This window comes from Lithobates pipiens, unplaced genomic scaffold, assembly GCF_037356315.1.
Source record: "Lithobates pipiens isolate NorthernLeopardFrog02 unplaced genomic scaffold, aLitPip1_a1.2 Scaffold_8, whole genome shotgun sequence".
NCBI classification, from domain to species: Eukaryota; Metazoa; Chordata; class Amphibia; order Anura; family Ranidae; genus Lithobates; species Lithobates pipiens.
The window spans coordinates 548,231,452-548,244,262 of record NW_027507903.1 but is presented as its reverse complement, the minus strand read 5'-3'; the positions used below and the strand labels follow the sequence as shown (position 1 = coordinate 548,244,262).

Below are 12,811 nucleotides of genomic sequence, written 5' to 3'. Positions count from 1 at the left end.
CGCTTCTGCATGCAAGCACAAGGGGATGGGTGTGCTTTAAATTTTTATTTTTTTTCCCCTCGATTTTTTTGTTGTTGTTACTTTGACACTTGCCCTGTAATTATTTCTTTTTTTGATCATTTATATGACAGGTACCCGCTCCCGGCTGACTTCGCTGTGGAAAACTAATCCCAAAGTTTGTCACCCCACCCCCCCCCTGCTTCCGCCGCTGGCCCATTCACAAAGCGCAGCGCACTTCGCGCATGCACAGTAGGGAACCGGCTGTGAAACCGCAAGTCTTCAACGCTGGTTTTGTCGGATAGTGCCCGGGATGTACTGCACATGCGGAACAGCACAACAGCTGATTTTTACGATCAGCTGTTGTGACGGAGCGTGCGCACAATAGCTGACAGAAGAAATTTTTGTCAGATTGTGCCTCGCGCTGCTGAGGCATGTTCTTGTCGGTGAGGGGTGGATTTGTACATGGGGAAGATTGTAAAATTATGGGCAGTGCTGCAAAGATGGGGGCAGATTTTTAAATGCTGCCTCGTGTGGGTGAAGGACAGATTTGTACACGTTGGGTGCAGATTTTTAAGATGGGCATGCCCTGCAAGCATCCAGGAAAAAATAGCAGAATAAAATTTGCTTTTCAGCACTGGCCATCATTTAAAAATTCGCACCCGATATGTACAAATCTGCCCCTCAACGACATGAATGTGCCTCACCATCGCCAGGCACAATCTGACAGAAAAATGTCTTCCTTCGGCTATTGTGCGCAGACGCCGTCTCAACAGCTGATTATAAAATCAGCTGTTGTACTGTCCATGCGCCGAACAGAACAGCACATCGAGAGCCAATTGAAAAATCGTTTTGGGTGAATTCATGGACAGGCAGGTATCCCAAAAATTAAAAAAATCAGCAGCTACAGCATTTGTAGCTGCTGACTTATTTTTTTCTGAAGGAGCTTAGAGCTTTGCTTTAACTGAAGAAATGGGGAAATAAAAAAAAAAAAAAAAAACACAAACGTGCTAGCAAAAAAATAAAAAATAAAAAATTAAGTTAGTCTAACAGCAGAGTTTTAGATAAGACAAGACATTACCAAAAAACCTGTGACATTCTGGTAGTGGGAGAGGTTACTTGGACTGGCTTAAAGAGATTGTTTGCAAATGTTCCTCAATGAACAAGGGAGAATCGGAATAAACATACTTATTCTGGGTGAATAGCTCAAAGTATTGACAAAGGGTTATTATGACAGCCGGAAACTAGCATTTGAAGAAAGAGTAAAACAAATGGTAGCCTACAAGTTTCTTTCATGAAAGGTTTCATTCAAATTATGGATGAAGCTGTTAATAAAAAGGCCATATTTAGAGATCGACACACACACACACACACACAGGACATTAGAAATGATAGAAAATATATTTGCTTTAACTAGAGCGCTTCTTCAGCCAATAAAAAAATCATTTTATCCCTGCATTATAATACAGTCTATAATGACTAAAAGAGTCCCCAGATCCTTCAAAGATCAGAAATCATTGAATGCATTTGTGCTGTTCATGAGTTTTTTCAGATTTAACACTTTGAGCACATCACAGCACACCGACTGAAAGCACATGTTGTATACTCACGTATATCGATCCTCTGCTCCAGCGGGAGGGGATTGCTGCTCCGGGACACTAGTTTGGTTAGACATGTGGCAGCAAGGAGCTGGGAATATGAAGACTGGAAAGAAAGAAAAAGGAAATGTTAGCTTATACAGTGCGTTCCTTAAAACAATGCAAACAGTGACACTTTTCTAATGTATATCTTGTAAAGTAAACAAGCAGTAAACCCACTTAAGGAACAGGCCTTTACTGACATTTCACAAATAAAAATCTATATATTTTTTTATAGAACATTAAAACAATGCTAGGAATTGCAATCCCAAGTAGATATAACACAAATTCCATAGACTACAAAATTGGTAAAGCATTGTGAACTCCTCTATTCAATCTGCTCAAGCTACAGAATCTGCCAGACAGAGAATTACTGAAGCTGGAGCCATTCATATAGCCAATTTTTTTATATAAGAGATGAACCATCAAGGAAAGCATCAAACTTTCCAATATCATTGCCGCCGACATCCCAAAACTTGTAAGTAGAAAGATCCCCTAACAAGGAGATCACAGTACCCCCCGGTACAGCGGGACTTTTAAGACAGACCAAAATATGAGTAAAAAATATATTACAAATTGATTCACAAAAATGGCTAGACACCACACAGAGATAGTTTGCAGGCCACCTATGGGTCTCTAGCACTTTCTGGCTGTGCATCTCCGTGGGGTGATCTATCAAATTCTGGAAGACAACATTTTTGAGAGAGAGATAGATAGAGTATACACACACACACACACACACACTGCCTTGCGAAAGTATTCGGCCCCCTTGAACTTTTCAACCTTTTGCCACATTTCAGGCTTCAAACATAAAGATATAAAATTTTTATTTTTTGTGAAGAATCACCAACAAGTGGGACACAATTGTGAAGTGGAATGAAATCTATTGGATTTTTGAAACTTTAACTAATAAAAAAATGAAAAGTGGGGCGTGCAAAATTATTCGGCCCCCTTGCGTTGATACTTTGTAGAGCCCCTTTTTGCTGCGATTACAGCTGAAGTCACTTGGGGTATGTCTATCAGTTTTGCACATCGAGAGACTGAAATTCTTGCCCATTCTTCCTTGCAAAACAGCTCGAGCTCAGTGAGGTTGGATGGAGAGCATTTGTGAACAGCAGTTTTCAGCTCTTTCCACAGATTCTCGATTGGATTCAGGTCTGGACTTTGACTTGGCCATTCTAACACCTGGATACGTTTATTTGTGAACCATTCCTTTGTAGATTTTGCTGTATGTTTGGGATCATTGTCTTGTTGGAAGATAAATCTCTGTCCCAGTTTCAGGTCTTTTGCAGACTCCAACAGGTTTTCATCCATCTTCCCCTCAATTTTAACCATCTTCCCTGTCCCTGCTGAAGAAAAGCAGGCCCAAACCATGATGCTGTCACCACCATGTTTGACAGTGGGGATGGTGTGTTGAGGGTGATGAGCTGTGTTGCTTTTACGCCAAACATATCGTTTTGCATTGTGGGCAAAAAGTTCGATTTTGGTTTCATCTGACCAGAGCACCTTCTTCCACATGTTTGGTGTGTCTCCCAGGTGGCTTGTGGGAAACTTAGACGAGACTTTTTATAGATATCTTTGAGATATGGCTTTCTTCTTGCCACTCTTCCATAAAGGCCAGATTTGTGCAGTATACGACTGATTGTTGTCCTATGGACAGACTCTCCCACCTCAGCTGTAGTTCTCTGCAGTTCATCCAGAGTGATCATGGGCCTCTTGGCTGCATCTCTGATCAGTCTTCTCCTTGTCTGAGCTGAAAGTTTAGAGGGACGGCCAGGTCTTGGTAGATTTGCAGTGGTCCGACACTCCTTCCATTTCAAAATGATCGCTTGCACAGTGCTCCTTGGGATGTTTAAAGCTTGGGAAATCTTTTTGTATCCAAATCCGGCTTTAAACTTCTCCACAACAGTATTATGGACCTGCCTCGTGTGTTCCTTGGTCTTCATGATGCCCTCTGCGCTTTCAACAGAACCCTGAGACTATCACAGAGCAGGTGCATTTATACAGAGACTTGATTACACACAGGTGGATTCTATTTATCACCATCAGTCATTTAGGACAACATTGGATCATTCAGAGATCCTCGCTGAACTTCTGGAGTGAGTTTGCTGCACCGAAGGTAAAGGGGCCAAATAATTTTGCACGCACCACTTTTCAGTTTATTTTCTAAAAAAGTTTAAATTATCCAATAGATTTCGTTCCACTTCACAATTGTGTCCCACTTGTTGGTGATTCTTGACAAAAAATAAAAATGTTATATCTTTAGGTTTGAAGCCCATACATATATACATACACACACACACACACACACACACACACACATATATACACACACACACACTCTTGATATGAGATTTATTCTCAGTAGTTTTGTTCATTTACAAATAGATTACAGCCATTTGTTCCCCTTAGATATGCCTCTGAAGAAGGGAATGTTTTCCTGAAACATGTCAGGCGTTTTGGAGTTCACATTATAAAATCACATATGAAACCTTTGATGTTGTGCAGACTATATTTTTCCATGTATGATTCCACACATTGACATATGTATGGATTTTTATACTGTCCTGTAAAACGATTTTGTGTATTATTTTTGTGAATAAATTTGTACAATTTTTTTTACTCATATATATTTTGGTCTGCCTTAAAAGTCCCGCTGTACCGGGGGGGGGGGGGGGGGGGGGGTACTGTGATCTCCTTGTTAGGGGATCTTTCTACTTATTCATATAGCCAAAGTCTGTGAACCTGGAAGGAAGGCCAGTTCAATGGCAGTGCCAGGGAGCCGTAACAGTACTGCGCTGGAGGGTTCCATATACAGGCAAGTACACCATGGTTTAACCCCGTAAGGGGGCCCATGGTTTGTTATTATTCTAGCAGTTTACTACAGCTTTTACATTTAGAAGCATATTTGTGGATCAGCGGAGCCCTTATAGGTTCACTTTGATAAATAAAGTCTGACTTCTGGGCCATTGCTCACTCTAATGACAGGTTTGACCACACAGCTGTCCCACCCTACAAATCAGTCGAGATTCATCCTACAAAAAGAGAAAAGAAAACCAGTTGCTGCCAACGCCATTGCTCTACATTCCTGTGCTTCAGTCCTGAGAAAAGAGCTACTGCTGAATTTGGTTATCCACAGTACAGCATCCCTGCCATTCAATCTGTGATCAGATGTGTTGTAGTTTCATGAAACCCCAGAGAACTAGGAAAACAATTTTTTTTTTCTTTGAAAAGCAAAAGTGTAAAAAGGAGCCTTCCCCCCCCCCCCCATAATTCAGGTCTTCTGAAGCGGCGGGCAATCACTATAACTCTGTCCCCGTGGGGCAAAAATTGCACCACCACACTGCAGCAAGAGCAGGAGGATTACAGCAGTTGGGACAACCAGGTTTCCAAGCAAGGCCTCCAAGGATAGTACTCAACTGTGTTGTTGCAAGTGCACGAATATGTCTACAATCACCTCAGGTCAGAAATTTGAAGCTGACCTGTGTCCTCTGCACACTAATTAGCCTGTCCTGTTTTGCTCTTGAACTACATTATAATTTGTGTGAGGGCCAATGCACACCGCAGTAACGCAGTCCAGATGTGTTCAATGCGTTTCTACATGCATTTTTTTTACTGTATCCCCCCCCCTTTTCACCAATTTCCCCCCCTTTTTGCAGCGAGGCATTCCAGTGCGTTTTTGATGTGATCCAGTACAGTTCTGTGTAGAAGAAAATGCAGCACGTTCTACATTTTTTCTGCACTGGAACTGACCACACTGGTGTGAACTAGGCCATAGGAATCCACATAATCTACTGTCCACATTTTTGATGCAGAAAAAACACACTGGACTGCATCTGGTGTGAACCAGCCTTCAATGTTAGAGATGAGAGAGTGGGAGGGTCGGAGTAAATTAGCAAAAGAAAAATGGGAGGGGTGACACCACTCAGCCCACTTTAAAGTAGTTGTAAACCCTTACAAACCACTTTGGCCTACAGGTAAGCCTAGATTAAGGCTTACCTGTAGGTCCAAGAAATATCTCCTAAACCGACACGGTTTAGGAGATATTTGCTGAAAGACAGCCTCCGCTGACTACGGCGCATGAGCCGTAGACAGCGGTGAGCAGGCGCACCCCTATCAACGGCGATATGCCGCGAGTGGCGGCTCCCGCGTGCATGACGGCTTCGCCAAATGACAGCGGCGGAGCAGCGAGACCCACCTAGAAGATGGATGCTCCGGACTACAGGGGACAGCGGTGACTTCACTGGCTCCTGTGTCAGGTAAGTGACACATAATGCTTTACCTTTGCAGGGAATCAAAGAGGAAGTAAACTCATCAGGGTTTACATCCTCTTTAATACCAAGTGCATTTGTTGCAGATCAACTGATTTTTCAATACTATAACCACTTCAGCTTTCCTACCTGTACAACCCCTATGAACCAGAGCAATGTTTACATTTCTGCTTAATATAACAAGCAGGACAAACAAGGACTTCTGTTGGCGATACTGTCGGCGCTGAAAAATACAAAATAAATGTGGCTTATCTAAAAAATAAAAAACGAATGACTATTCTAGAAGGAAGGATGTTGATTATACCATCCGATATAAAGACAGCCACTAGAAAGGGAATTTAGATTATACCAGACAAATGAAGAAATGATGAATGTCAAAAAGTTAAAGTCATTATCTTTCCCCCCTATAATGCACATTTCTCCCTGAAGTTTTTCCATACTTACACTTCCCCTCTCCAGCAGAAGCTGACACTTGCTTAAACACTCTGGGCTGTTGGTAAACTCCACCAAGGCCTTCTCGGCCTGCAACCGCGTGCTGGTGTCTGTGGTCTCATAGAGCTGTTTGCACAGGATCTCTAGCTGGGCTAGACTCTGCCAAAGAGAAAAAAAAATATATATGGCTCACGTTATTCAGAGGAATAGAAGCACGGCTACAGCTCACTTAAAGCAGATTGACAAGCAATTGTTAAAAAATGACTATGTATTCATTAAGAACTGTTTAATGCTGGGTTCACAGCAGGAGTCCGGTCTGTCTCCATTCACCATTTCAGGCCCGATTTCAGCCTGAATTCTGGGCCGAATTCGGATCTGAAACAGACTAAAAGACGCACGGCGCTCTTGTGAAATTCGCACCTTTTTTTCGCAATCTTTTGCACTCATATGACTGCAAAGCTCTAGCAAAAGTGTCTGGAGGGCCGACAACGCTCCCGAATCCTTACAATCCACTGCTGTCCAGAATCCTAAAGTGTTGTCAAACCTGAAAGCCCGCTGCACAGACACACTCGCCTGAAGCACTGCACTCACATGACCAAAACCAGGGTTATTACCTTTCCTCCTAATTTCAGTTAGGTTCAATACAGACTTTATACTATACCCTTTAGGGTACATTTAGACGTGTGTCTAAATCCACCTCTTCTCTGAAGAACGATCTGCGTTTGGATCGCTTCCCAGGGTTGGTGAGGAGGCAATGTGTTTTAACCCTATTTTTGCAGACAAACACGCAGCACTGGGGGATGGTTGCAGCGTTTCCCCGTTGGCTTGAATGGGACGCAGGCTTATTGACCACCGTTCTAAGCATCCTGGTTAGTTTTCGCTGCAGACGTGATGCAGCCCAGCATGTAAACACTCCCATCTGCTGTTTTTTTTTTTTTCAGTGAAGGGGCGGTAAAAACAAGGCCCAACCACTCGTTTTTACCACCCCCAACTGCACATCTAAATGAGGCATAAAGCAGAAGATATCTTTTTGATTGCAAGCACTCTAAAATTGCTGAATTCAGATTTGAAAACCTGTACTACCCATAATATTAATCAGTTTTTGACAGCAAAGGATTACCAGAACAAAAAATGCATGACCGAAGCAGTATTATAATGCTGACAGTAACAGAACTATTCCAGAAGTCTCCGTTTCAATGGTAGAAATCCTCGGTGCCCATACCCTCCGAGATAGCAAGTAGCCCTGGCATGATTTCAGTGGGAGAAAACTGTTGGTGTGAGGTAAACTGTTTATGGAGATTAAGAAAGTCTACCTGTTGTAATACACAACATTGTCATGGTGTAGGAAAATATTTAGGAAATCTGTCACAACAAAAGTTATATTTTGACAATAAAGTTGTATTTTTGTTGAGTCTGTGTGTCTAATAAATAGAATGCTCCATTGTATCTTCTGGCATACCAAATCATCTACCGAAACCAGGCAGCTTCAAAACTCACCATTTAATGCAACGTTCCACTACAGGATGAGGCTTCAAGCTCACTAACAAATGCCTGAAAAACACTCAAAATAGTGTTTTTGCTGCTGGCAAAACTCTCAAAAATGCTTTTTTTCCCGCTCCTAGAAGCTGAAGCTTCAAAAACACTTCTAGACTAAATAGTGTGCATGGACACATAGGACAACACGATTTGATTGTAGAAGCAGAAAAAGCTCAAAACTGCTGCTAGGAGAGTTTTTTTTTTTAAAGCGGTTGTATACCCGCTGACACTTTTTTTGTATACCCCTGTAAGGCAAAAGTCATAATGAGCTAGTATTCACCGCATTATGAAATACTTACCTTAAGACGAGGCCCTGACATCTCACCCTATCCACGTCGAGGGAGCAGACACGTTCCCTTGGCGTGTCTCCCGGGTATCGCGGCTCCGGCGCTGCGAGTGGCCAGAGCCACGATGCCGTCACTCCCATGCATGTGCGCGGGAGACTTCTTTCCGGCAAGGTCCGGCATCTGCCGGGCTTTCAGCCAAGAATCCCCTGCGCACATGCGGCGCTGCAGTCAGCAGCTCATTGCAGGAGGAATATCTCCTAAACCGTACAGGTTTAAAGATTTTTTTTTAAATTTTTTTACCTACAGGTAAGCCACCTTATAGGCTTACCTGTAGGTAAAAGTTGACATTTTGACTATACAACCACTTTAAGCTAGTGTGCATGGAGCCTTAGGAAGGGACCTCAACACTTTTTTTCCCTGGGAAGTTCTCATTGCTGGCAATTCTTTTCCCTACATTCAGCTGTCAGCGGAGAACCCCGGCTTGCTGCCCCACTCCGTGACAACCAGCTATTCACGGATTGATAGAGAGGAGCGTCAGAAGGAGGGTAGCGAACATCCTCGTAGATCACTTCGCCGATCTGACCCAGAAGTGGGAACAGGTACTTGTCAAAAAACACACACCATCCCACCCCCCGCCACAAAAGTGGCAAATGTGGCAGTGGGGGGGGAGGATGCAAACGAGTGGAACTTCCCCTTTTGAGTGAAGTTCCCCTTTAAGGATGCCAGCAGCTGCCTGCTTCTTTTTAAAACCCTAACACTTTTGCAAACACTCCTAAACACAAAAACACCAGCAAAAAAGGGCTAAATATTTTTCAGCGGTTTGAGTATCTAGTTTGCATTAAGAAGACTACATTAAAAAAAATAAAAAATAAAAAAAATAAAAGAGCCCAAACAACTAATTTCCCCTACCAATTATTGAGGAATGGCCACCAGTTTAAAAAGCTGTGCCCCACACCAAAAAAATAAATAAAATTTAAAAAAATAAAAATAAAAAAAAGAGGGTTGAGTGCAAATGACTAGTTGTCAGTAGTTGATTGCGGTATCGCTGCAGCGGATCTTTCTCCTTTACAGACTTGCCATGTCCTGTTCAGCGCTGTGTATTGGTTAAGGCAAGGGGTTTTGTTTTCCACGTGTCAGTAAGTAGTACAATAGTGACATCAGCATTCCAAATGTCCCGAGACTAGCAGTCACAGGCAGCAGAGCCTTTGCCTGGCCATACATGGTTCAAATAGTTAATGGGCAGGCTGAAAGTACCAAGTTAATCAATTTGGGTACAACCAGCCTGCTGGATTCTCTTGCGATTATCACTAGGGGCTGCTATGGCCACTAGCAATAATCACTGTCTTCTCTTCTGGCTACCCCCGCCGGGAGAAGACAATGGCCCGGCAGGAGTTATTCCCACATCAACACTGTCCGAGTTGATGGGAGAAATCAAGCAAATTTCTTTCCTGCAACCACAGAAATTCACAGCCCTAAAGCTTTTCTCAAAAATGTATTGCATTTTCAGTTTTTATTTTTATTTTTCCCCTTTACTTTCACCTGGAACTGGAGGAACACTCCCTGTCTAAAGCCTGGTACACACTGGGGTTGAATTACTAAAACTGGAGATTGCAAAATCTGGTGCAGCTTTGCATGTTAGCCAATCAGTTTCTAACTACATGTTGCTCCATTTTTTTTTGGTCAAAACATGGAAGCCAATTGGTTTCTATGCAGAGATGCACCAGATTTGACACTCTCCAGTTTTAGTAAAAGCTCCGAGTTTTTTTTTCCATTCAACCCAGCAAATTGAGTGAAAAAAACAAACAAACTGTCAGCTCCGATCGGAGCCTCCGTACCAACGATCCGACAATAGTACAGCAATCGCCCTCACTGAGCTGTTGTGTTCTGACAGGGGGGCGGCCCCCCGCCAGAACTCTCTGATCAGCTGCTGGTTTTCCAACATGCTCCACCAACATGTTCAATGATGGTGGAGCATGTTGGAAAAACAAAGGCCAGCTTCTGTCTGACCGGATGCCATAAACATGGGCTGAATGTCAGCTGTTTTTTATTGAGCCAGTCGATGTCACCCGTTATTCGGCCCATATGCACATGGTTTTAGAGTGGCTCCACTATCTATGGAAGAACAACAAAGACACCCTTGGACAGCAGCACTGTCTGCTGAGGGTAGTGTTAGATGGACTAGTAGGTTTAGGGTGCTTTAACACTACTCCGTTGAGAAAAAAAAATAAATAAAAATGCACTGTGCTGTATTTAGCTTTGACGGGTACTCCCTATTTCTACTCCAAATGCCTAGGCAATTGGAGCGGAAGTTCTCTGCCGCCCCCTCCCCCAAACTACCCACCTTCCCTGTCTGTTCCCCTGCCCCCAACATCTTGGGACACGTCAAAGATCCCAGAAGGCTGCAGGACCATTCAGATCACGCATTCGCGGTAGGGAGCTGGCTGTAAAGCTGCAAGGAAACAACCAGTTTTCCACAGTAAACATGCCAGCATCAAGGAGCCAAAGACCGGTGAAGAGCCGGGTTGGGTGGGAACAGCACTGCATCTCTGCACAGGCCAGTGTCCTTTTATCAAAAGTTAGCAGCTACACTATTTGAAGCTGCTGGCTAAGGCCCCTTTCACACTATTTTTAGCGGCGCTTTACCGTTTTAGCGCCGGTCTGCGGCCGCTAGCGGGGTGGTTTTGACCCCTGCTAGTGGCCGAAAAAGGGTTAAAACCGCCAGCAAAGCACCGCTGCAGTGGCACTTCATCGGCGGTATAGCTGCGCTGTCCCATTGATTTCAATGGGTAGGAGCGGTGAATACACCGCTCCTTTCACTGATCCAAAGATGCGGCTAGCAGGACTTTTTTTCACCATCCTGCTAGCGCACCGCTCCAGTGTGAAAGCCCGAGGAGTGAAAGGGGTTGGTTTTTTCAGGCGCTACACAGGTGCTGAAAACTGCCCACGTGTGAAAGGGGCCTTAATTATTTACGAACTGACTAAGGCCCCTTTCACACCTGCGGACCATTTAGATCCTCCTGTCAGGCGGATCTTAACGGGAGTTCCATGTAACTCTATGGAGCGTCGGATGTCAGTGGAGACATGTCCGCTGACGTCCGATTAGCCCCGATCCAATCCTCTCTGCTAAAACCAGACGGATGCAAACCTTATTTTTAATCCGTCTAGTGGATCGGATTAAAACATACAGGCGGTCCGTAATCATCTGATCCCCCATAGGGGAGAGCAGGGCTCGGACAGGTCCGTCCCTGCACAGCTTGCAGAGGTGGACTTGTCATCCGCTGACTCAGCGGGGATCAACGGAGCGAACCCTGCTTAGCTATTTAGGGGCTCAACGCGGACAGCCCAGTGTGAAAGGGGCCTAATGCTGGCTTCACACTATTGCGAATGCGATGCAAGTTTCTCTGCATCCAATTCACATGTCAGGAGACTGATCGGCTCTCAGTTTAGCAGGTTCACATATTTCAGGGGCGGCTGCAGAGGAGTCCTGTCTACTGGTCCGTTTCAGGTCCAATTCAGCCAAAAATTCGGACTTCACAAAGATGGTGAACAGGGATACACCGGACCCCTGCTGTGAGCCGCTCTTCTTTAGGGCTCTGTTCAGGTCTGCCTGTCAGTTTTTTTTAGGCGGACCTGAACGGATGCTCCATAGAGGTCTATGGAGCGTCGGATGTCAGTGGTGACATGTCTGCTGACATCTGACCCGCTCCGAAAAAGCGTGATGGAGGAAAAACCTACTTTTCCATCCGTCATCGGATCGGGGAGCGAAGGACTCTGCGGTCTGTCGTCATCCGATCTCCCATAGGGGAGAGCGGTTCTCTGACAGGTCCGACCTGTCATCTTCTTGCTCAGCGGGGATCGACGGAGCAATCCCCGCTGAGCAAGCGGATGTCCATGGGGCGGATCAGCACGGATCTGCCCCATGTGAAAGAGCCTAACTTAAGCTCATTGGATGAACGAGGAGAAAAAATAAATAGAATAAAAATCGAGCCATGTCTGAAAACCTTTAGCTGTCACACATCAGATACACAGGTATGAGGCCATAGACACACTCACATACCAGAGGTCCACAGCCATTTTTCAGGAGGAATCCCAAAACAATAAAGTTAGGTTTTTCAGGTACTGCTCAGCACAATTACGATTTGTAAATCTTCCCGATTAGATGGGATTTTTGCATTTTTTGTAGTTCGGGTCTACTTTAAAGAAGTAATAGCAATTACTACCTAGTTTTAATCTGCTCTAAAAACACTGATCAGTTTTAGTCTGCCCTCCAACACTGATCTTCCTCCTGATGTACATTGAGAGAACAGCCTATCAGATCAGTAGAACTTGTGACCTCTCTGCAGCATAGCCAGCAACCCCTTTTCAGAACAAGCCAAGCAGCCCTAAGGGCAATCAGACAATTTGTCTGGAGGTTAGTGCACAGAATTCATCCTGTTAAAAAAAATAAAAATAAAAATTAATATCACCAACATGAGCGTTTTAGAGAAAACACATCCTAGATACACAAGCCAAATACTTACTTTACAATGCAAGGAAATATTGGAGATTCAGAAAACAACAATTCAAAGATCGGAGAACTGCACATCCATTTTGAGGGCTTACTTGGCAATCCCACCATTGGGGCTTATGACCCAGTGTTCAGCGGGGTTGG

General features: G+C 44.1%; 1 protein-coding gene across 3 annotated transcripts in view; it reads right to left on the bottom strand.

Moving 5' to 3' along the window:
• Window positions 1-12,811, bottom strand: part of XPO7 (exportin 7) — a 97,805-nt gene that overhangs the window by 67,659 nt on the left and 17,335 nt on the right. For all 3 annotated transcript variants that reach the window (XM_077469817.1, XM_077469818.1, XM_077469816.1), the window contains exons 2-3: window positions 6,350-6,496; window positions 1,608-1,701 (exon numbers count right to left, since the gene is read on the bottom strand). In XM_077469817.1, the coding sequence (XP_077325943.1) occupies window positions 1,608-1,701; window positions 6,350-6,496 (241 nt within the window). The remainder of the gene's footprint in view (window positions 1-1,607; window positions 1,702-6,349; window positions 6,497-12,811) is intronic.